At 35.9% G+C, this 26,489-nt stretch overlaps 1 protein-coding gene and 1 pseudogene across 26 annotated transcripts in view; both read left to right on the forward strand.

The window, feature by feature from the left end:
- The window catches only part of OR5W1G (olfactory receptor family 5 subfamily W member 1G), a 180,376-nt gene that overhangs the window by 95,369 nt on the left and 58,518 nt on the right, over positions 1 to 26,489 (forward strand). For 14 of the 26 annotated variants that reach the window (XR_011423917.1, XR_011423910.1, XR_011423909.1 and 11 more), the window contains one exon: positions 12,531 to 12,656. The exons of 6 other annotated variants lie outside the window; for them this stretch is intronic. Coding sequence is in view for 4 of the 20 variants with exons in the window: in XM_070229581.1 (XP_070085682.1) it covers positions 12,531 to 12,655 (125 nt within the window). In the remaining 16 variants the exon portion in view is untranslated. Of the gene's footprint in view, positions 1 to 12,530; positions 12,657 to 13,467; positions 13,634 to 14,247; positions 15,835 to 26,489 lie in introns of those variants that run through there. 6 more of the 26 variants (XR_011423918.1, XM_070229582.1, XR_011423915.1 and 3 more) reach the window with 4 other exon arrangements.
- Positions 21,871 to 23,056, forward strand: LOC138916625 (olfactory receptor-like protein OLF2; annotated as a pseudogene).

Consider the following 26,489-nt stretch of genomic DNA (forward strand, 5'->3'; position numbering starts at 1 on the left):
TGTCTTGCATAGACAATGGGATATGAGGACAACTTTGATTAAATGGGCCTTGATGGATAGATTTCTCTATATCTGTCATACCAGGTTCACACTATACTACAATTAATTGTGGTATTAGTTCCTTCTTGGAACAGGCCTTCTGTCTTAAATTCTTTTAGGCAGTTCATGGGGAGATCAAAGTTTCTTCCTGAGTTTTTTTGTTTTTAAAAATAATCAAGCCAAAGAGACACATTTTGGGGTAGAAAATTCTACTGCCCTACAATTATGTGTTGATTTGATACATTTATATATTGCAATATGATTACCACCATATTATAAGCTACCACTTTCATCATATCACACAATTATCATTTCTTTTCTGTGGTGTGAACCTTTAAGATCTAGTCTCTTAGCAAGTTTGTAGGATATAATACAGTATTATTAACTATAATCATTATGCTGTGTGTTAGACCTCCAGAACTTATTAATCTTATGACTGCACATTTTTACCGTTTGAACCAGTTCTCCTCAATTCCCCACAGCCCACCCCTGTTAACCACCATTCTAGTCTCTGTCTCTATGAGTTTGGGTTTTTTAGATTCCATGTATAAGAGATATCATTCAGTATTTGTCTTTTTCTGTCTAACATCTCATTTAGCATAATGCCTTCGAGCTCTTTACACTGTAGCAGGAACCTATTAAGAGCAAGTTTTTTGGAGTAGAAAAATATAATGCCTATGAAACTCCATAAGTTTAGTGATTACTTCTGATCTCACTTTTCTTGTCTCTATAATTAAGTTGTATTGTCTCTAACAATTTAGGAAACACAAGATAACATTTGAAATATGATATATCTGGAGATAAGTTAAATAATGTAAGGAAAAGACAAAATGTTAGAGCTCAACAATGGTCTATATTTAAATCCATACCTCACAAATCTAGTGCTGAATGAAGAAGTGCTTAAAAGAACACATTTATAGAAGGAGAGTAGGGACATTTTATAGGAAGAATGATGAGAAAACCGAATTTAGACTTCTGTCCCAATGAAAGAGTCCAATCATGTCAGGGATCAACATGGTTGAGCAATATTCCAGGAGGGTGGACTATTATCTTGGTAGCTGTATGGGAGGATTTCAGTAAATGCAAAATTCACTCTAATACCTTCCAATTTTCAAAGTACTACACAAAAGTATTTTGGAACTAAAGAGACTTTCTTTGCCTTCTTTTCTTTGAAAGCATAATCTCAACACATGTTTTTTTTTATAAAAGGTTACCTTTGGGTATATTACTATATTAGTAGAAAGCGCCTCAAAGATCGTTTATTTCTACTCTTTGTTGAATATCCACCAGTATAACAATGGGGGACTATTTAACAATACAAATGTACTGAGTCATTACTTATGCAAATAGTTATACTAAGGATTGTGGGAATGTAGAAAGTCACAAATATAAATAAAATTCATAATTTAATAAAGAATGTACTAGGTGTAGTGGATGGAATACAGTCAAAAAAAATCATTGAAATGAGAGTGATTGACATGTACTTGAGGGACAAGAATCAGGTAAGTACTAATGAAAGAAGTAATACATAAGGTTGCCAAATTTATTAATGGGAGGTGAATGAGATTGCTTCAGAAATGGAAGGCACGGTATGACAAATGAAAGGAGATGTAAATCATGTAAGTATAGGATCTTTGATCATTATTTAACATCTAGTTTTACTGGTGGAGGGTGAAGATTCCTGGCAGTCATGAAATATTACAGTCTTAACCTAAAAATAAAGGGTCAAATGAGAAACAGAGAGGCATTTATCTTGGAATCAAAAAAATGCAATTCAGGGAGCATCGCCTTAGGTAGAAACTTAAATAACGTTCTGATTACAGGATAGGGGTTCAGGGTTTTCTTGGCAAGAAGATGAGGTAAGTTGTACTAAAGAAGAGTTCATTGGAGCTAGATGAGGTGAGGCTAGATTTGTACATCATTGATTGGTTAGCAATTTGGTTATTAGCAAAGTCCAATTTCATCAGTCCTTACAAACAGAATATTTTTGCCCTTACTGATTTCTTGGAATGCTAGGGAATTGGTCCAGTTTGGAAGATAAAGAAAATAACATGTGCAAGGCAATTCCTCTGAAATGCTGGCTCAGGTTCTGTTTGAATATGGCTCCACTCAAGTCCTCTTTCACAGCATTATAATAAATTCTGATAAATTTTATCATTGATGAATTTGGTGAAAAAATGAAGACTTAAAAGTTCAGCTTTTGCTAAAGTTGTTGCACCATTCACAGGAGAAAACACAGAACCAGAAATCTAGTTGATTACATTCTCATAACACAGAAGAGAGAAGGCAGAGGGTTTAGAGATTTAAGTCTCAACAGTCACCAGGCAGAAATAAAACACAATCTGCCTGTTGTTCATTTACCAGAGATAAGAACAGAAAGTCTTACTCACTTCAGGTAGGGTTTCAAATGGATACGTTTAAAGAATATGAGGGGAAAACCTTATTATTTTGAAAAATTAGCAATTTTAAGTATTAAGGAATTTGGAAATGAATCATTTTATACCTGCTTACTTTGTTAAACTCTGTAACTGAATAGCCAAACAATAATATTTCTTTGTTAGACCTTCATGAAATTTATTGACCTCATTTATCATGTGAATAAGGTTAAAGATTTTTACTAATATTTTAATCAAGGTCTATAAGTAAATCATTACTTTGTCTCACTGTGCAAGTGATATTGTATATGTAAGTTTAAGATTTTTTTGTCTTTTTCAAATAATAATAGAGATAACACATTATGAATACTAATATATGTAAATCCAGGTCCAAATGGACTATAAGCCATAATATTTAAGTCCAGAAAAAAAATCAGATCACCATCCACACTCAGATTTTCATATATCAACATACACACATACAATCATAATTCATACTTAAAGAAAAAATGGAATCCTACGTATCAGGGACATTTATTTTTCCTCCTCCCATTATTATTTGAATGGAAAAGTCAACTTAAAATCCAAAGAGATGCAAATTTATGCAGTATAGCCTGTTTTTTCCACTTTTTGTTTTTGAGGAAGATTTGCCCTGAGCTAACATCTGTGCCAGTCTTCCTCTCCTTTGCATGTGGGACCCTGCCACAGCATGGCTGATGAGTAGAGTAGGTCTGCACCTGGGATCCAAACCCGTGAACCCTGGGTCACTGACATAGAGTGTGTGAAACTTTAACCACTTGGTCACAGTGCCAGTCCCCCACTTCTTTTTATCACTTCTCTTTGACTTGTCAGGGGATTTGTCTTTTGGCAAAGGTCAGTCATCCAAATGGGTTATAAACGCTCTAGCAAACAGGTAGGGAAGAGTGATAGAATAGTTCAATAAAATGTCTTTCATGTTTCAGTAAACACTAAAGATGCCATACACCAGAAACAATACCATTAAAATTCTCATTTAGTAACTTATATGTAATATCATTGTCAGTGATAAAATCAATTCTATTTCTTGAGTAACGCAATAAATGTGATCCTTTTTGTCAAATATGTATTGCCCAGTATCTTCTGGCCATTTCTAACTAACTTTGTTTATTCTTTTATACTATTTTGGATCTAAAATGAGCTTTCACTTTATTCAAATCTACTACTTGACATTGGGTGACAGAAGCCAAGATGAATCACATGTTTCAGGAATGATATATATATACTCAGAATAAAAAATTATCAACATTCTATCCCAGATATTTTTGTTTTTTTCATAAGACAACATCTCTTTAAAAGTCACACGTTCTATTTTCTGATGGTAAGAAAGACAACTTACAGAAACAAATCTGTATTACATAAAAAAATTTTTTTGATCTATCATTTTCTGGATCATTTTTGTCACATTTTAGAATAAAAACAAAGAAGAATGGCCCAGAAAAAGTTGTTCTTCCTTGACTGAATTCTCTCTTTTGAGAATTACCAATAACCTTGGGATGAAAGTGACCCTATTGACCATGTTTCTGGTTGTTTATCTCATTAATCTCCTAGTAAAACTTGGAGTGGTCATTTTAACTATAATGGGTTCTCAGCTGCACACATCCATGTACTTTTTCCTCAGCCACCTCTTTTGTGTGACCTCTAGTATTCCACAGCAATTGAGCCCCAAGATTCTGGTGGACTTATTTGCCAAGAAAATAAATTCCCGTCATTGGCTCTGCTCTGCAATTCTTCATCTTCTGTATTTTTGCAGATTCTGAGTGTCTACTCCTGGCAATAATGGCATTTGATAGGTACAGGGTCATTAGCAACAACTTACGCTATATACTCAACACGTCCAGCAAGCTGTGCTCCCTATTCATGGCTGGAATGTATCTGGTGGGAATGACAGATGCTTTGATATACACAACATTAACATTCCACTTACGTTTTGTGGGTAAATGAGATTAACCATTTCTTCTGTTATATCCCTCCTCTCCTATTTCTCTCTTGCTCAGATACTCAGGTCAATGAATTAGTGATATTTAACCTTTCGGCTTCGTTGAGCTGAGCACCATTTCAGGTGTTCTTGTCTCTTATTGGTATATTATCCTATCAGTCTTGAAGCTCCTCCACTCTGCTGAGGAGAGGTTCAAAGCTTTTTCTACCTGCACCTCTGACTTGACTGCTGTTGTAATTTTCCAGAGAACTATGCTCTTCTTTCTCCCTGGATCAAAACAAAATGACCTAATTGTTTTACATCCTTGTGATTCTAATGTTAAATACACTGATTTATAACCTACAGAGTAAGCATATGAAAGAGTCCCTAAGAAAACTAAAATATAAAATCTGGTTTGTAAGTAAATAGGTGTATACTATTAATAAACACGTATTTGTATACATATAGACCCACAAACATACCCTTGTGTTTTTCAAATAATTTAAGTTATACTATAACATTGTTTCAAACACCTTAATGAATACAATAAGTATTTTACTAAGCATATTGATACCAATATTTTGGAGATTCCTAAATATGCTATAATTTATTATATGCCTTCAATTTAAATAAGGTGCTCTCTATTTTTGGAAAACTTTCCAATCTCCATTTTAGTGTGCCAATTTTTCATGTGTTTGATGTTTGCTTTACGTGTTAATTTAATTATTATAAGAGCTATTAGAGTTTATAATGCACCTGGTATGAGTGCAAATGATTTGTATTTGATGGTGAATCTAGTAGTTTCTTTACTAATAATACCATAAGGTAGTGGAAATGGAAAACATTAATTAATGAATCCTACAAATAATTTATAATAAACTGTACGTGACCCAGAAGTAAAATGGCAAGATACTCTATGTTCAAGCAAAATGTCTCAACCTAGTGTGCAATAAAGAAAATATCCTTTAAAATTCAGTTTCAGATCTAAACAATGAACACAGATGCAATGGATGGTGACGATAAAAAGGATTCTAGACAGAGAGGCTGGGAATTAGAGATCTTGAAGTGGGCAGACAACACCTTCTTTGAGGACATGAAGTCCAACATGGGAAGGCTAGAGAGCGGAGTGGAGGGTCCTGATAAAATACATCCTTGAGTTGAAATTCTGAACTCAGTCACTTCCACTCAGCTTTCCTTCCCCTTTTCCCCCTTCTTAGTCCTGGTGAAATGTTCTATTTGTGGTTTATTAATAATATTTACCTCAAAGCATCGTTTTTATCTCATTCTGTTGATTAGACCATTGACTCCAATATGAGACTGTAAGCATTGTTGCTCAAGGCTGAGTGTATCATCCCTGTGAATCCAGTACCTGCAATGTATCTGGAACACAAAATGGAAAAACAAATAGAGAATAAAAACTGCATGCTCAACATTTTTCACTGTTTATTAGATATCGGTCAGAACAAATTAAGTGAGCAATATGATATGTATCCTGTGTATATATATATTATAGCTTTTAAGAAAGTACATAAAGTGATTGTGGATGCTAAAGTAATAAATCTATAGACATTTTAATTACCCAGGGAGTAAAAAGCATTCATATGCCTACTTCTTGATGTGCTCTGCTTCATCTGTCTTTCCTTAAGATTTCTGATGTCAAAGCACTGGAAGCAGCTTGTGCAGAAAACATAGCTACATATCTGGAGGATCACACAAGATTCAATAACATTCTTACTTATCCATCAGAATTTCACCCCTTACGGAATTATAAATACCCTGTGTGAAAGCACTTCAAAATGGAAGTAAAGACCAAGAGCCTCCTCTGCTATTCAAGGTGGTATTTGTGGGATATAGTGACAAATTAGGGGAAAACATAGTTGTTGAAAAAATCTATGGTTAATGATATCATATAAAAATTGTTGTAAGGGTTTCTACCTATGCCATATTTTCTCAATTTACTGATACACTTTTGTGAATCTTTCTTAATAGCAGCAACATGGTAGAAAACATTGTTTAAAATATATTAAAGTCTAAACAAAAGTTCAGTGGATTGCCACTGATTCAGAAGCTATATCCATGACATCTCCGATTCATATGATATTTGATAGTAATATCATGTAAAGATCAAAGTGATCTGCTTATTTTCCCCTTTAATCACATCTAATAAGTATGAACAAGAAGGGAATTTTAAAACCAGTAAATGAGGTATCAAAAGCTCAATAAATGTATGTCTAAAAATAGGAAAAAACAATTTGATTAATTGTTGGCTCTATGTTCCTGAATTTATGAATTAGAGTTTGAAAAGTCATTTACTGGAATATTGCATAGTAGATTCATGGAGTGGCAGAAAACTCTCCCCTTTTTCCCTTCTAGGTTCTTTGGCTGATGTAATAATTAAATTGACATAAGATACATTAACTGGAGAAAAACAAATCTCATACCTATGAAATCCCCAAAGACACAAAACCCAAAGACAGTCAAGCAATTGAGATTTATATGCCATCCTGAGCTGAGGAGAAGGTGGTAGGGGACTTGGGGTTCAAAGAGGGGAAGACAATTCACAGGTAGATGAGAAGAGCAAGTGTTTTGTACACGAATGTTTGCCATGCCATGCAGAGAAATCTTTCTGATCAAAAGTTATCTTTGGTATCACCTCTCTCCTGGTTCAGATCCTCTATCTAAATTCTTCTAGGCAGTACAGGAAAGGTAAACAACACTCCTTAGTGTATTGGGTCTTGCTTGTTTTCAACTTGAAATAATCCACACTCCAAAGTGGCATATTTTGTGGTCATGTATTCTACTCCCCCTTATTCATGGCTAAACAGAAACTTGGAGCCAATGGCCTGAACAAACTGTTCCATGTTGGGATTCTACAGAAATAGGGAAAATAGAATGTCAAAACCTTTGGTCTATTCTAGATCATCTACTTCAATTCTCACCGTTTTTGTCCACTCTCTGCATTATTACATCACAGTGTTCTCACACTTCCACCAGGGACTGAAGGAAACTGTTATTGTCCAAATAGATTGCCAGTAAATGTATGAAGTGGGTTGATATGATACACATGTTTCTATATCTGGACTCCTTTCCTTTAGACTTGGCGCTGAAATCTGTCTCTAAAGATAATAATGACATAGTGATGATACACTAGGGTCCTACATCCAAATACAACATCATGTAACACTGTGGACAGATAGATGCATACTGGTGGTAGGCTGTATGACTACATTTGTTAGAATGTAGCAGTAGTAAGCTCAGTGACTTTGTATATAGGATGCTGCATGTTAAAGCCAGAGGCAATAACTTTTAACCTCTTTGGAAAATCCTCTCTAGAAATACGCTATGAACCAGGTGTCCTACACAACTCTACAAACTGTGGTGTTTCACATATCACTCTTCCTTGCTAGACCTCAGCCCCCTTCTGTAAAGGAGGGCCTCACACTACAGTATCTCTAAGGTCCTTTCCCATTGCCAATATCTGTCCCTACATCTATGATTCTCCTGCTCTGTAAACCTAGCCCCACTATTGGAGATATTTAAAAACAAACAAACAAACAAGACTAAGAGTGACTTCATCTTCATGCAAAAGAATTGCATTGTATCTCTAGACTGATTTGATCTGAATCACAATAGTGATATCAGGTATAGGTGTGAGCTGTGGAACATGAAATGCTTTTAAGACAACTCTTCTAACTTGCCTGCCTTTCTGCATTAAGACATTAACAGACACTTCAGAGAAATCTTTATACAGTTATTACCATTCACGTAAATAAAAATTAAAATGTCAATGCTGTACCGTGACTTACCTAAAGAGTAGCTAAAATGAAAAAGATTCACAATATTAATGTCAGGTACTTGTGTGAATGTGGAACAAATTCAGCTCTCACACACTGATGACACTTAACTTTGTAAAACTGTATGGCAGGATCTATTATAGCTGGCCCTAAAATTTCATTTCTAGTTTTATATCCAATAAAAATGAGTGAGTAGGTACACCAAAGCTTGTACAAAAATGTATCATTATTTGGAATTTGGCAAATTATTGTATGTTTGTTAATGGGGACACTACTCAGCAAAGAGAATGAATGAATTATCACCACATGCAAAAGCATGGAGGAATTTCTCACACATAGCAACAAGTAAAAACATCCAGACATTTGGGCTGGCTCCATGGCTGAGGGATTACGTTTGTGCACTCCACTGCAGCAGCCCAGGATTCCGCTGGTTCTGATCCTGGGTGTGGACATGGCACCGCTCATCAAGCCATGCTGAGGCGGCATCCCACACGCCAAAACTAGAAGGATCCACAACTAAAAATATATACAACTATGTACCAGGGGCCTTTGGGGAGAAAGAGGAAAAATAAAATCTTTAAAAAAAAAAAAGAGTCCAGACATAAAAGTGTTGATGAAAATAATTCATAATCAATCTATAAATCAAAATTGGGGTGAGTTTACTATGAGCCAATTTGACGACTATAGCCCAGGAGAACTTATTTTTTCCACTAAGGGAGAAGAAGTTTATACAGACTGGCTATATACCACCTTAGAACAGAGAACATAAATCACATATTCAAAAATATCTCTTTTACTACCGTCACAACAGGCTTTGCCAGCACAGAAGGTCAGTGATCACAAGGTGAGTTAAAGAAATTCATTAATTAATCTTTAGCTTATGGGAAGAGATGCTTATCCTCAGACTCATGCCAATATGGGAGGAAGCTACATCCCTTCCTTTAAGGGCATCATTCTTTGCTTTGGGACATTGTTGACATTTAAAGCAGATATACAATGCATACTCAGCGGGCCATGTCAGCACTTTGTGGAAAAAACAAGGTCAGGCCAAATTAGTTTTAAACCAAATGGCTTCCACATATACTCCGATATATCCCTTGCTTGCAAGTTATCCATCAAAAGGACAAAAACTGAATGATTTCACTTCTCTATAGGTTTTTTTGGAAAAAAAATACGTATAACGTGTGAGTATCCATTTGTATTTTTTTTACTTTAAGATTTTCACCTGAGCTAGCATCTGTTGCCTATCTCCTTCTTTTTTATTTATTTCTCTTCTTCTCCCCAAAGCCCCCCAGTACGTAGTTGTGTATTCTACGTGTAGGCCCCTCTGGTTGTGCTACATGGGATGCTGCCTCAGTATGGCTTGATGAACAGTGCCATGTCTGCACCCAGGATCCCAACAGGCGAACCCCTGGGCCGCCTAAGTGGAGCACTGCTTGGCTGTGGGGCGGCCCCACTTCTATATTGTTTTTTAAAACATACAGGTCGTCTATCATATTGGACACCAGTTTGCGTTAAGGCCCACAGACAGGCACTGCAATGCTCATTGTGTTCTGTTTTTTGGTCAGGGTTTGGATGCGGAATGTGTTAATTTTCAAAAATTCACTTGCTTTAAAAATATTGTATATATATAAAATTTTAAAGATTTTTTTCCAAACATAAAGGCTATTTATCTGAGATTACAGGCAGCTGCAAGATTTTATTATTAATTTTCAATCTTTAGCAGTTTCTTGTATACAATACATTTTTAAGATATTCTTGTAAAATTAATAAAGCATACAACTTTCATAGAGTATTTCTTTAAATTATTATCCTTTATATTACTAAAAAATGCTGACTTGCTTATAGAACAAAGATGTTAATAATCCACAGGCAACACTTTTCTTGTTTCCTGAAATGGGGAGACTTAGTGAACCTGGTTTTCCTCTGTAGCATTATCATACATGAACTTACATGATAATGGCATGCCTCAGGGCTGGACAACAACTTTCAGGAAGAAGGAGTTTATAAGTAGTCAGTTGCCTATATACTATTATGTTTAGGGGCATCAGAGATACCATAAAATCTGTAGATACAGATCTTTTTCTTACTTGTTTGTTTCTGATGTCTTAAATTGTCTCTTAAGTCCCTTCACCCAATTAAAGAAAGCCATTCTCTATTAACACACAAATGCTTTGGGAAGTAATTTAGATTATGAAATTTTCAGCAAGATATTGCTAACCATGCTCCAGATTTAATGGGGTGTGTGAGTTATAGTTCATGGTCTGGAGGGGAAGCCATATTTATGAAGATAAAGTCTATGTCCTATCTAAATAAAATGTAGACTGAAGAAATATGCATCCTTGGAGACAGGGAAGACCTGAAGGAAAATGAGTATGAAAAGGAATCAGAAGAAGGTGGCCAAGGACCACTCTGCTTCATTCAAATATGCACCAGAGAAATACAGAATGTTAGTGAAGCTCTTAGGTACCACAAGTACATCATTTTCTTATGTTTACTTGATGGAAAATTACTAGCAATTATTTATGTGCTTTGAGATTTGCATCAACAATATCTCCCACAGGAGACCATTTGATATTTTACTCTCGGCATCATCATACAAAGAATAGCAGTACATTATGAAAAGGCATTAAAAAGTGTCAGAAAAATCACTTTGCTAAAAATTAAGATACTAATTTAAATGAATTTGCCTGAAGAGTATTCTAGCTTTATGGAAAGCAAGGAGAAACTCCATCACAACAAAGACAAACAGGTAAACAAAAATAACTGTAAAACCTATGTTTCTGTTTAATCAAGGTGATTTTTCAGACTATGAAACTACCTGAAGTATGGGAATGCATAAAGTGGTACATCTTGCACATTTTACTCTTTTTGTTGTTTATTTACAAAAATTTTTCATCCAGGGGTTTGTGGCAAATAATTAGCTGCATTAAGACTCAAGATGTACAGATAATGTATGTAATTATTGTATATTTTTTGATAATTAATCAACTGTAGACGTTTAAAGAATAGACAGCAGCCTATGCTTGTGAACGTGCAGCAATGATTCACAGACATGAAAACATTTTACTCAATAAATGAACAATACAGATATTATCCCCCAAAGCGGTCAGATTGCACAACATCAAAGGACACCAATTTCTTTATTTTCTATTTGCTTCCTGAAATTGTGCAATGTGACCACTCTCCAACTCATTTTCTCTTCATACCAATATTAATTATGTTCCAGTGCATAGCTGACATTCATAAAACAGATTACTTCCCAATATGACAACCCTTCTGCCCTCAATACTATTGAGATCCTACCTTGGTTTAGAAGTGGGACTTGAACAGTCTCTAAGTTCTTTCAGAAATCTTGGCATCTATGGATCATTCATTTTGGAAATTTTCAAGTGTCACTTTCACATAAACACACTACACCATTCTATTCGACTATTTAAAGTGGTTATCTTTTAAGAGAAATTTGTTTCATTGACTGTTTTCAGGAATCTACTATAAACAATTTCTATGGATTCAACAAAATTTAATATCTAATAGACCCTAGAAGTTGACTTATCATCTCTCGGTTTTAATTTCTGTATCATATAATGAGTTTGTTAGAGACAAATGAGAACATATGTGATAATATAACATACATGATAATGTGTGGTGATAATGAGACAGTATAAAATATCTGACTATGATAAAAAGGCCTAATTCTATATAAGTCAAATCTCTGGCCTTATCGGCCATTTCTTAAAATTTGTTTTAAAGAAAGACCTGTCTATGATAAAGTACATAAGTATAGTTTTATTCGTATCAGAGTTTTTATGATATGAAGATTTTATGTAAAGCAAGTGGCCATTCACAGAAGATAGACTGAATAAATTGATGTACTTCAATAGAAAGGAAGGCACTGCCTCTATCCATAAAGTTCATTTATGTATATAAAGTATATTCTTCTGACAAATTTTTAAAAAAAATTTAAAAACTCCCTAACAGACAACAAAATATAGTTGTTTCTAGGCAGTGTTATTATGGTCAAGTTTTTGCTATATTTACAAAAATCTTTATTTTGTGAATGTGTTGAAAGAGGGTGTGTGTATGTGTGTCTGTGTAAGTGTGTGAACATGAATGGGTTTGCATTTGTTTTCAACATTTTGGAATTAACATGAAATACCTGTATAAGGATTGGTGAGCTGCAAGTAAAGGATTCTTATTTACTGTAGTCCTTTTACTGTTTTTAAATAAGTATAACATTGAGCAATAAGGTAGATAGGGACAAAAGTAAGATTTTTAAAAAATGTCCTGATTTCTTTCTCTATTACCCAGCCTATAATAAATAACAGATGATAAGCAATATTATTTTATCTGTCCCTTGTTCCTCAGAGATTGAGTGTTTATCATCCAGGGACCAGACACAGAGATATATAATCCAGGTCAGCCAGGAGACAATGCTGAACCCTCCTGCAGACAGAACTGCATGCAACAAAGAAGTCAGCAGATCTGAGTGAGGTACAACATTTATTGCTGTGTTTCTGATTTATAATTTATATATATTTTTAGTACTTTTATCCTTTTTTGACTGAAAGCATGTTATAAAGGCAAAGGAGGGTATGAAATATTACACAAACTCTATTTTAATTAATTTATCAATATATTTATTTTAAAGACAAATACATAAATGGCAGGCAAAATGCAAGTAAGGATTGTGGAAATGGTCAGATATTTGTTTTTAATCTCTTACCTATACTTTAACATTTTTTAAAGATATTTTCATTTTTAAGGAAAGGATATTTTTAAAAATGTGTCTACAGAGACAGATATTTAGATGAGTCCAGATGAAGGGTTTGGAGACCTGCACAGTGATCACGAGATCATTATTCAGATGGTCTTTTTCTGTCCTTCATCTACCTTCAAGTCAACTTTCCTTACATTTACACAGAACAGAGGAGGTCATGGATGACATTATATATAAAATAATTGGCTTGGGTAAAATATAACAGTGGGACATAGGATCCAATTGGCTTTCCAAGGACAACCAACTCATTTAAACCAAAGGGAGGCAGATTTCAGAGACATTCAAGAGAAATAGGCATCAAAATAAACACTAAGACAACATTACAAATCTAAGGATTGCGATGGAGAAACAGCTCAGACATGACTCTGGTGCCACGGGACTGTGGACACATGAGGACCTTTATCATGTGACTTACACGTCTGATCTGCTGGTGAATAGATCATGGGGATTCTATTCAATTAGAGCAGAGGGACTCACACAGTAGTCATACTCCTTTTCTTCCCTCTCTGCTGCCTGTGCTACAAGAATCCCTACATTTAGGTCCCGAACATCCTCCATAATTTGCCCCGAACCACAGCAGCTGTCAGAGGGAGCCTGGTTAGCTCGGGCCTGTTCCTGCCTGTGCACACTAGTGCGTTCTTCATGAAGACCCTTCAACTCTCTTCTCCAGCAAAACACTCTCCCTGCTCCGGTGAGTCCTGGATCACAGAGCATCTCTGTCCCATGTTAATTGAAACTGGATAGGACCTGAGTGGCTTAATGAAGAAGTGGGAGGCATGTTATATCCAGGAATCTGCCATATCTCTGCCTGCTCAACAACTGTGGATGATGAGAAAAAACCAAAGGAATATATTCATTACTTGGACCTGTTACTTAACTATGCTTCTCTATTATAGGGTATAACAACCTTTTTGCAATATTGGAAAGAAACCCAATTATGTCAGAAGATGTGAGTTATGTGGACCAATTAATTTAAAAACTGTTGCCTTAACTCTGAGAACATCAATTTCTCAATATAAGTTAGTTGTAGTAAAAATTAGCATAAATAGTACATGGGTTGGTATGGAAATATCATTCATTTAAATTGGATGAAAGTGTGTTACAAACACTATACAGTACTATGCAAATGTAAGTGGTATTATTATCATTATCACTTGTAGATTTCTGGATAGATTTCCAGGGAGTCAGTTTACCTCATGCAATACTAGCACTATCTTACTGAAAAATAGAAAAGACCAGCAGTTTAACTATTAAGATAGTAAGATGATGTTACCCTCCACTTCCATTTCTTTCTTTCACAACCAGGGATTTCCAGATCTAAGTGACGGCTGTTGAGAACTGCACCGTGATTACTGACTTCATATTCCTAGGAGTTTCTGACAGACAGGATGTGCAGCAGGGGCTCTTTGTGCTCTTTCTGCTGGTTTATGGCATAACTGTGATTGCCAATCTAGGGATGATTCCGCTGATCAAGATGGATGCCAGGCTCGACACATCCATGTGTTATTTCCTGAGCAATCCTTCTGTGATGTCTGGTACTCCATCATTGTTGCTGCCAAGATGCTGGCTGATTCCTTATCTGAGCAAAAGAGAAATCTGTATAGTTTATATGTCATTCAGATGTATTTTTTAGGGCCTTTGCAAATGTGGGATGTCTCATGTTGGCTGTCATGGAGTCTGACCATTATTCAGCTATTTCCAATCCACTTCTGTATACAACTGTCATGTCCAGGAGAGTCTGTACCTAGTGAGTTGCCATTGTGTATATTTGAAGTTTGCTATATTTGGCAATCTTCACCTTTTACACAATTCAGTTGTTCTTCTGCATTTCTAGTATCAATCACTTTTTCTGTGACTTCTCACTCTTGCTAACATTGTCCAAACTCAGATACAATCATCAATGAGACAGTGATGTTCATTTATAGTAGCCATGTTCTTGGGTGCAACATCATTACACTCTTTCTCTCCTACAGCTACATCATAATTACCACCTTCAGAATGAACTCAGTGAGGGGAGGCTCCAAGCCATCCCTACATGTGCCTCCCACTAACTGTTGTGGCTATATTTTATGGCACAGTCCTATTCATGTAGTTTTGATGCAGCTCCAGTTACGCCGTGGACCTGGACAAAATGGCCTCTGTTTTCTACATAGTTGTTGTCATCCGTATGTTGAATCCAGTGATCTATAGCGTAAAGAATAAGGACGTGAAAGATTCCCTGAAAAAAGCAATTGACCCTAAGTTATGTTCTGAGTGAAACCATGTTTTCACTCAAAAGTGTTTCTTTCAGGATTCTGAGAGCTAAACTTCAGGTACTTTGATACAGATTCTTTTAGTCTCACGGAAGCACCGTGTATATATTTTCCACTACTTATCTTTATGCTTAAATTGAGTGTAGAGAGGAGCCATTTCTGAACTTATTTTTTTCTCCAAGCCAAGGAAGAGTAGTAATCATTTTATTTTGCTATTTTTCAACAAGTTTCTCTTTATATCTCTCTTCTCTGTTCATGAATATGATCCAGTGAGATATCATATCAGAGTAACCCCTTCTCCCAAGTTAATTCAACTCACCCTGCGAAGGTTTCGATTTGTTTTTAAATGAGTTTAATTAAGATGATCATCCAGAAGGTAGTGTTACTGCATTAGAATAGATTTGTTTGTGTCTCTCCTAGGCACTAGTATAACCCTACAAATATTCCATTATAACACTTAGAAGTAGTTAATAAATAAGAAGAAATTTAAAAAATCCTGCCCTAGCTCAAAGTTTTGTAAATTTAAACCTTTTCGGTGTCCTGTTCACCAATATTTCTACTTTGCTATTTACAAACGCTTGACTCCAGGATTTCATTCAAAAGCATTTATTGAATAAATGAACGTGTGTCCCTTGGAAAATTGATGCAAATAGGTGCCTTTGTAAATTTACAAAAAAAAGAGAGAATTCCTTTTGTTTAATTCTAGTATGTTCATCTTAGACAAAATTCATATGTGCCAGGCTGAATTGGTATCAGGAACAAGGATCCTTTAGCTTCTATATAGTTTTTAAAGAATATACAGAACCACTTACTATATTGGATATTAATTTGTGTTGGGGTCCACAGACAGTCTCTGCAATGCTCATTGACTTCTGTCTTTTGTTCAGAGTTAGAATGCAGAGATATTTTAATTTTCAAAAATGCACCTGCTTTGGGCCTGGCCCTGTGGCCGAGTGGTTGAGTTCACGCGCTCCGCTACAGGTGGCCCAGTGTTTCGTTGGTTCGAATCCTGGGCGCGGACATGGCACTGCTCATCAGACCACGCTGAGGCAGTGTCCCACATGCGACAACTAGAAGGACCCACAACAAAGAATATATACAACTATGTACCAGGGGGCTTTGGGGAGAAAAAGGAAAAAATAAAAAATCTTAAAAAAAAAACAATGCACCTGCTTTTGGGGGCTGGCCCCATGGCCAAGTGGTTAAGTTCACATGCTCTGCTGCAGGCGGCCCAGTGGTTCGAATCCTGGGCCCGGACATGGCACTGCTCGTCAAGCCATGCTGAGGCAGCGTCCCACATGCCACAACTAGAAGGACCCACAACGAAGAATATACAACTATGTACCGGGGGCTTTGGGGATAAAAAGGAAAAAGTAAAATCTTTAAAAAAAAATTCACCTACTTTTTTGTTAAATATATATATATATATATGACTTTAAAAAGGTTTTTTAAAAACAGATACTATTTACTTCCAGATTGTAAACAATTGCAGGATTTCATTACTACTTTTTAAATTTCTATCAGCTTCTTTTGTATGCTATGTTTTCAAGATATTCTTTTAAAATTAATGACACATACAACTTTCATAGAATATTTTATTAAATGATTATTCTTTATGCTACTAAAAAGCGCTACCTTGCTTATAGAAAAGAGATGTTGTTACAAATCCACTGGCCCTGCTTTCCTCATTTCCTGGTCAACTTCCAAAATGGAAATCAGTCTAAGAGGCAAAGCTTTTATTTGGAATGAAAGAATTGCAGTTCAGGGGGCACAGATTCAGATGGAAACTCACATAGTGTCCCACTAGGAAATAAAAGTTAGCGGCTTTTAGAGACAAAAAATGGACGTTGTATTAATCAGTTTTAATTGGAATTGGGAGAAGAAGCTAGTATTGCCTAAACATTGATTGACTACTGATTTTATCTTCAGAAAGTCCAAAATCATCAATCTTTGTGATCAGGATGTTTGTTCTCCTCCTGACTTCTCAAACAATTGCTGTTTTGGCCCAGTCCAAAGGTTTGGTTGAGTCCAAGGTTGAAGACAGCAATGCAGTCTCTGGAAAGGCAGCTCTGACTCCATTTTTAAACAGCTTCACTAAAGTCAATTTTGACATCTGAAAGAAGGAGATTAGTGAACTTAGTTTTTCTTGGTAGCGTCATCATGCTCTGAATTTATTTGATATGGCCCATGCCTCAGGGCCAGACGATCAACTTCTGGAAGAAGGAGTTTATAAGTACACAGTTGCTCGTGTAGTATTATGTTTATTTCTATTTTTTCATTTTTTGAAGAAGATTAGCCCTGAGCTAACTGCTGCCAATCCTCCTCTTTTTGCTGAGGAAGACTGGCCCTGAGCTAACATCCATGCTCATCTTCCTCTGCTTTCTACATGGGACGCCTACCATAGCCTGGCTTTTGCCAAGCGGTGCCATATCCTCACCCAGGATCCAAACCGGCGAACCCCAGGCTGCAGAGAAGCAGAATGTGCGCACTTAACCTCTGCGCCATCAGGCCAGCCACTGTTCTATTATGGTTAGGTGCACCAGTGATACCAGGAAAGCCATGTGCACACAGGTTTTTTTCCTCACTTGTTGTCTCTGATGTCTTAATTCTACCGTAAGTATTTTCTCCCCTTAGTTAAAGAAAGCCATTCTATTACAACACAAATCCTTTGGGAAATAATTTAGGTTATCCAGTTTTCAGCAAAATATTGTTACCTGTACACCGGCTTTAATGGGGAGTGGGAGTAAGACTACATTGTCTGGAGGGGAAGCCATGTTGGTGAAGATTAAGTTTGGATCCTGCCTAAAGAGTGCAGCCTGAGGAAATTGGCATCCCTGGAGAAAGGGAAGCACCTGAGGGAAAGTGAGCATGGAAAAGAATCAAAAGAAGGTGACCAAGGAAGATTCCTCCTCCTCCAAATGTGTGCCAGAGAAGCAGAGAATCGTAGTGAAGCTCTTGGGCATCTCAAATATATCATTTTCTTGAGTTTACCAGGTGGAAAATTACTAGCAATTACTTAGGAGGTTTCAGATTTGCACCAACAATATCTCCTACAGGAGCATATTTGCTGTTTTAGCAGTGGGATCATCACACAAAGAATAACAATACGTGATGAAAGACATTAAAAATTATCACTAAATCACTTTACCAAAAATTAAAAAGATATTAACTTAAATGAAATTTGCCTAATATTTTAGCTTTATTAAAAGCAGGGAGAAACTCTGTAACAACAAACAAGATAAACAAGTAGACAAAAGTAACTGCAAATCTATGTTTCCTTTTACTCCAGGTGATGTTTCATAAGAAATGCAAAACTACCTGACATATTGGGATATATAATCTGGTACATCCCTTCCATGTCTTACTTTTTTTTGTTTGCATAAATTTTCATTTACATATTTGTGACAACTGCAGTAAGACTCAAGATGTACATCTAATGTGCATGATTATTGTACATTTTTTCAGAACATCAATCAATGGTAGGCATTTAAAGTACACATAGTAACCTATGCTTGTGCAGCAATGACTCACACACACCATAAAATATTACTCAATAAATGGGCAATGCAGAGACTATCCCCCTAAGCTGCCAGGTCACACAATGTCAAGGGACACCAATTTCTTTATTATCTATTTGATCCCTGGAATGGTACATCACTTTCACTTCACACCAACTTAAAACGTTCATGTGCCCAGCCAATATAAATAAAACAGATTACCTCCTAATGTAGCAAATCTTCTTATTTGCTCCCTTCTGCCCTCAATCACTGTTGAGCTCCTGCCTTTGTTTAGAAGTGGGACTTGAGTGGTCTCTCACAAATATAGGAGTCTATGTGTCATTAATTTTGTGAATTTGTAAATGTCACTTTAACATGAACTCACCACAACATTCTGTAAGGGTATTTGAGAGAATTATCTTTTCAGAGAAATTTGTTTCATTGCACTATATTCAGGAATCTATTGTGAGTAATTTGTATGGACTCAATGAAACAGTGTCTATGGGACTGTAGAAGCTTACTTATCACCACTAGTTTTCAATATCTGTATGATATTATGGGTTTATTAGACAAAAGTCAGGACGTATGTGATAATATATGAAATATATGATAATATGTGGTAATAATTAGATAATATAAACTCTGACTATGATAATGCCAAATTGCTTTTATTTAAAGTCAAATCTCTTTGCTCTTAAAGGCTATTTCTTAGAATTTATTTTAAAGAAGACTCTGGCTGTGGTAAATTACGTATGTAAAATTTTCCTAACATCAGGGTTTATATGATACAAAGAATGGTATATAAGCTAAGTAGCCCTTAGCAAGTTATAGATTGAATCAATTAGTATACATTAATAGAAAGGGACATTACCTCTAATCATGATACTCTTTCATATTTATAAAGTATATGTACTCTGACATCTTTCTTGTTTAAAAACTAAACAATTATCCCTAGGCAATGTGATTATCAGTAGTTTCTCCTGTTTTTACAAAAATTATTTGTAAATGTGTTTAAGGGGAGAATGTTTGTGTATGTTTATCTGTGTAAGTGTGTGAGTGTGAGTGGGCATGTATTTATTTTATAAATTATGGAAATGAAACCAAACGCACATATAGGAATTGGTGAACTGGAAATAAGGATGTTCTTTGACTGACTTCATTTACCACGGGTGAATAGGTACAATATTGGGCAGAAAGGTATTAATGAAAGGAATTTTTTTATAAAAGGTCTGTGTTTTTCTGAGTCACACTGCTTGTAAAAAATATCAGATGATAAATCACATTATTACATCTGTCACTTATTCCTCAGACAACAAGTGTTCAACACCCAGAGACCAGACACAGAGAGAGTTATGTAAGCCAGGTCAGTCGGGAGACAACACTGAACCCTGCTGTAGATAGACCTGCGCGCAGCAAGTCAGTAGTTCGGGGCCAGGCACTAATATTTTTTGTGGTTTCTTTGATTCATGTTTTAAATTTCTTTAGTCCTTTTATCCTATTTCAACTGAAAACATGTTATAAAACCAAAGGAAGGTGTGAAATATAACACAAACATTTATTTAAACTACTTCTATTGACCTATTTATTTTTAAAACTTATATACATAGATTACAGGGCTTACAATAATTTGCGATCATGGATTGTGAAGGTGATTGGAAATTTTTTATCGTTTTGTATTTCTTACCTCCACTTTTATTGCTATAAAATGTTTTTATTTTTAAGGAAAATATTTGTTTAAAGATGTGTCTATAGGGACAGATATTTTAGCGAGTTCAGGTCAAGTTTTTAGAAACCTGCACATTGATCACTAGATCAATATTCAGATGTCCTTTTTCTGCCCTTCATCTCCCTTCAAATCCACCTTCCTTAAATTCTCACGGAACAGAGGAGGTCACAAATGACATTATATATAACATAGTTGGTTTGGATAAAATATAACAGTGGGGCATAGAATTCAATTAGCCTCCCAAGGACAACCAACTCGTTTAAACCAAAGGAGACAGATTTCAGAGATATTCAAGAGAAACAGGGATCAAAGAAAGGAATGAAACATTGTTACAATTTTTAGGCTTGGGATGGGGCACAGATCAGACTCTCTCTGAGATCATAGGACAGTGGTCACAGAAACACTTTTATCATGTGTCTTACACATCTGACCTGCTGGTGAATAGATCATGCGAATTCTGGTCAATTAGGGCAGCGGGACTCACACAGTAACCAAACTCCCTTTCTTGCCTCTCTGTCATTTGTGCTACTAAGATCTCTACAATTAGCTCCCAAAAATTCTTCATAATCTCCCCTGAGCCACAGCAGCTGTCAGAGGGAGCCTGATTACCCCTGGCGTTTCCTGGCTGTGCACTCTAGTGCATCACTCATGGAGACTCATCCACGCTCTTCTCTAGCAGACACCACCCTCCCTGCTCCAGGGGGTCCTGGACCACAGATGATCTCTATCCCCTGTTAATGACGTGATAGGACTCAGTAGGCTGGACAGGACCTGAGGGCCTAATGGGGAAGTGGGAGTGTGTTATATGGAGGAACCTGCCATAGCTCTGCTGCTGCACAATTTTGTAGGAAAAACAAAGAAATATCTCATTACCTGCATCTGTCACTTAACTATGCTTTTCTATTACAGGATGCAACAACATTTCTAGAAATTTGAAAACAAAAACTATCATGTCATCATATGTAGATTGTCTAGACCAAGTAATTGTAAGAACTATTGCCATGATTCTGAGGACTTCAAGTTCTTTTTTTTTTTTTAAGATTTTATTTTTCTCCCAAAGCCCCCAGTACATAGTTATGTATTTATTTTTGGTTGTGGGTCCTTCTAGTTGTGGCATGTGGGACACCACCTCAGCATGGCCTGACAAATGGTGCCGTGTCCACCCCCAGGATTTGAACCAGTGAAATCCTGGGCCACAGAAGCAGAGCATGGGAACTTAACCACTAGGCCACAGGGCCAGCCCCAGGACTTCAAGTTCTTAATCTGTAAGATAGAAATAGCAAAAATTATCATAAATATTACATAGGTTGGTGTAGAAATAACATGTTTAATTTGGATGAAAGTGTCCTACAAACTCTTTACAGTGCTATACAAATGGAAGCAGTATTATTATTATTATTTTGTCAATTTATATGCAATTGTACATTTCAGGGAGATAAGTTTACCTAAAATGGACTTAGCAATATCTCTTTTTCTAATTACTGAAAAGTAGAAAGGAATGGCAGTTTAACTGTTAAGATAATATTATGATATTACCCTCCACTTCCATTTCTTTCTTAACCAGGGATTTCCAGACCTGAGTGATGGCTGTTGAGAACTGCACTGTGTTTACTGACTTCATATTCCTAGGACTTTCTGACAGACAGGATGTGCAGCAGGGGCTCTTTGTTCTATTTCTGCTGGCTTGTGACATAATTGTGATTGCCAATCTAGGGATGATACTGTGCTGCAGAAGGGTCCCTGACTCCACATGCGCATGTATTATTTCCTGAGCAATCTGTCATTCTGTGATGTTGGCTACTCCTCTACTTTTACTCCCAAAATGCTGGTTGATTTCTTATCTGAGCAAAAGATGATTCCATATAATTTACATGCCATTCAGATGTATTTTTGAGGGGCCTTTGCAAATGCGGAATGTCTCATATTGGCCATCATGGAATACGACCTTTATGTAGCCATTTGCCATCCACTTCTTTATACAATTGCCATGTCCAGGAGAGTCGGTACCCAGCTAGTGGTCATCGTGTATATGGAAGATTTGGTTGATTCGGTAGTCCACATGTGTTGCACATTTCATTTGCCATTTTGTAATTCTAATATCATCAATCACTTTTTCTGGGACATCCTACCCTCACTAGCTCTGTCTACCTCAGCCATAACTGTCAATGAGATTGTGGTGTTCGCTTTTGGTAGTTGTGTTCTGGGATGCAGTATCATCACTGTCCTCCTCGCACAGCTACATCATAACTACCATCCTTAGAATGAACTCAGGGGAAGGAAGATGAAAATGCTTCTCTACATGCACCTCCCACATAACCACTGTGCCTATATTTCATGTTACAAGCTGGTTCATGTATTTGTGATTCAGGTTATGTTACTCCATGGACACGGACAAAATGGCCTCTGTTTTGTATAAACCTCCCATTCCTATATCAAACCTACTCATCTACAGCTTAAGGAATAATGATGTGAAAAGTACCCTGAAAAAAATCAGTCATCACTAAGTTATCTTCTAGGTAAAATTGTGTTTTCACCAAAAAATATTTATGTAAAGATTCTGAGAGCTAAAGTTCAGGTACTTTGACATCGTTTCCTGTAGTCTCACCAATACACCTTCTAGATATTTGTTATTGGTTATCATTGTGCCTACACTGAGTCTAGAGAGCCTTCAGTATTGATCTTATCCTTGTCTCCAAGCTAAGGAAGAGTAGTAATAGAATAATTTTCCTGTTTTGCAAAGAAGGTCTGTTTATAATTCCCTTCTGTGTTCATGGTTGTTATCCAGGGAAATATCATGGGCAGAGCAATCCCTCCCCTCATGTCAACTCAACTTTCTCTTCTAAGTTTCCAAGGTTCCAATATTTTTTTTAAACCAATAGTTTAATAAAGTTGCTTAGTCTGAGTAAGTGTTAATGGGTTACATTACATTTATTTGTGTCTTTCCTTTGTTCTATTATCACCCTATAAATGTTCTATTGTAGCACTTAGAAGTTTATAAGTAATAAATTAATAACTAAGAATAAATTAAAAAGTCCTGCCCTCCCTCAAAGTTCCATAAATGTAAGTCCCTTGTCTGTCTTGTCCTCCAATATTTCTACTTTGCAGTTTACGATACTCAACTACAGGATGACATTCAAAATAAATTTATTCATTTATTGAATAAATGCATGAGTGTTCCCTGCAAAATGCAATGATCATCATCCCCTTCCATTGTTAGTCTTTCCACATCACATCCTTCTCACACATCCACCAATGACTGATGGCAAATATCTTTGTCCAAATACAATGTTATCAATGACTGTGTGTAGTTGGTTAATATTATAGTCAAGTTTTATATCTTGACTCCTTCTTTCATCCTGGCCATTGAATCTTTTAATGTAAGTATGACATATCAAAAGTAGGATTGGGTATAAGTCTAATACAGAGAACAGACAGATACATTATGGGGATAGGGTGTGTAACTATATTTTTTAGAAATAGAACAGTGAGAATGTTCAATAACCCAATAAGTAAGTGGTCCAGTTTTAAAGTCAGAGGTGGTAATTTTTAACCTCCCTGGACATCTCTCTTTCCAGAAAGACACTATGAACCAGCTAATAATGCAACTCTAAATCGCTATGGTATTTAGCATGTCACTCTTTTTTTCTATACCCATGTTACCCTTATGTAAAATAGGGAATTCATCTAGATTAGCTCTAAGATCCTTTCCATCTGATGCAATTTGTCTCAATGAAATATGAATCTACTACTGTGTAAACCCGTCCCAGTACTGGAAAGGTTGTGAAAAAGAAAAATAGATGTCTCTTCTTTTTAACACCAAAGAATTGTACTACATCTCTTGGCTGTTTCAACCTCAAATAGTGGTGACAATAAAGCCAGCCAGATAGTATGAATTTCAGAAGATCAAACACTTAAAAATGACCCTTTTTAGTGGCCTGTTATTCAAATTCAGAAACTCATAGACATTTCATAGAAGCCAATATCCAACTTTATTTGCATTCAAGGAAACAAAAATAAATACCTAAATGTAGTATTATGACTCAACTACAGACTGGTTAAAATGAGAATGGAAATATCACATATTGGTGAGGATGTGGAGCAACTGTTGCTCTTACACATTTAGAATAGAAAATGAGGATTAGCACTTTACTTTGTAAAACTGGACAAAAGTATCCACTAAATCTAGACATATAAATGTCCTTGACGTCAAAATTCTTTTCCTAGATTTATACCCAAGTGAAATGAGTTAATCTGTCCACCCAAAGACGTGGACAGTTATATTCACCATTGTCTTATTGACAATAACACAAAACTGAAAGCAACTCAAAGTTTTACCAACACAATAGATGAAGAATTGACAAACTTCTCCTAAAAGTTTTAAGTCATAAATATTTTAGAGTGTGCAGGCCATAAACTCTTTGTCATAATCACTCAGGATTTTTCTTGTATCACACAGACACACAAAAAAACCTCAACCATATATAAATAAAATGATGTGTCTGAATTCCAATAAAACTTTATGAACCATAGTTTGCTGACTCCTGTTCCAAATTAGATAAATAACTTTGGTAAGTTTGTACATTGGAAACTACACAGTAATGAGGATGAGTTAACTATTTCCACATGTAACAACATGGAAAAATCTCACAAACATAGTAAACAAGTTGAGTAAAATGAGCAAGACAAAAAAAGCATAAAACTGTATGATTGTACTACTATATACCTCAAAAACATGAAAACTAACTTATCATGTTGTACATCAATTTGTGATGGGTGTGGGGATGATTTCTAAGATGCTACTAATGTGTTTTTGGCCTGGTTGGGTGGGGGGATCTTTTCAGCTCTGAAAATTTAGTTGCAGTATACTTTCTTCAGTGAAAGTTTTCCATATGCATATTATACTACAAACAAATTTCCACAAAACAAAGTCTATTCACTATCAGATTGTAGGCAATGATAAGATACATATTTTTTTAATGTATCAGTTCCTTGTACACAATGTGTTCATAATATATTTGTAAAATTAATATAGTGCCTAATTTCCTTGAATAGCTCAGTATATAATTAATCTTCATCTTACTCAAAGTGCTGTCTTGCTTGCGGAACAACAATGTTTTTATCCACCCACAGGCATTTCTAATCTTTCCTCCAGCGGCAGGGAAACTGTGTTTTGCGGCCACTATCAGGAAATAAAATCTGTGTCATGATGCTTAACGTTTCAGGGACGGACAACTATTTTCTGAAGAATGTGATCTTCTAGGTAGTCATATGCCTACATAGCATTGCTTTAGTGTCATCTGAAAACCCTTACATATGAAGTTTTCTCACTTGCTTCTATCTGATGTATAAAATTTCTCCTACAGATTGTCTTTTTTCAATTATTTAAGAATTCTATTCTTAGTGAAACAGATCCATTTGAGAGTTAAATTAAGTTATGCAGTTTATAATAATATTGTAGCTCCACAGACTCAAGTTTACATCATTGGGAGGGGGTAGATTGAAGGGAAGTTAGTCTACAGGGTCTGGAAAAGCAGCCCTGTATAAGAAGCTACAGTTATATCCTGTTTGAACAAAATGTAATCTGAGGGATTTTCACATTCCTGAAGACATGAAAGCAACTGAGGGGAAAACTAATTTGAAAAGACCAAGGAAAATTCTACATCCTCAAAATGTGTACCAGAGAACTAAACAGTGATAGCAAGCATCTTGAATACACAAATGCATCAGTATCTTAAGTTTAAATGGTATATAATTATTAGCAATTAGTTATATTGTTTGAGCTCTTAATAAAATATCTCTCACAGGAGTACATTTGGTATCTTAATATTGGGAACATAATGTGAAGCATGGCAATCTATTCTTTGAAGTAGTCTGTCTTGATTCACTCAGAATGTGACCAATATGGAGTGTATCCCGGAGAGTTGCCATGTTGCACAATTTCAGGAGCCACTACATTTTTTTATTTTCTATTTACTCCCCGGAATTGGGCAATTCAGCCATCTCCACCTCATTTTTTTTCCCACACAAATGTTAGTAATGTTCAAGTGTTCAGTAGTAATAAATATAACACAG

This window comes from Equus caballus, chromosome 12, assembly GCF_041296265.1.
Source record: "Equus caballus isolate H_3958 breed thoroughbred chromosome 12, TB-T2T, whole genome shotgun sequence".
In the NCBI taxonomy this organism is placed as follows: domain Eukaryota; kingdom Metazoa; phylum Chordata; class Mammalia; order Perissodactyla; family Equidae; genus Equus; species Equus caballus.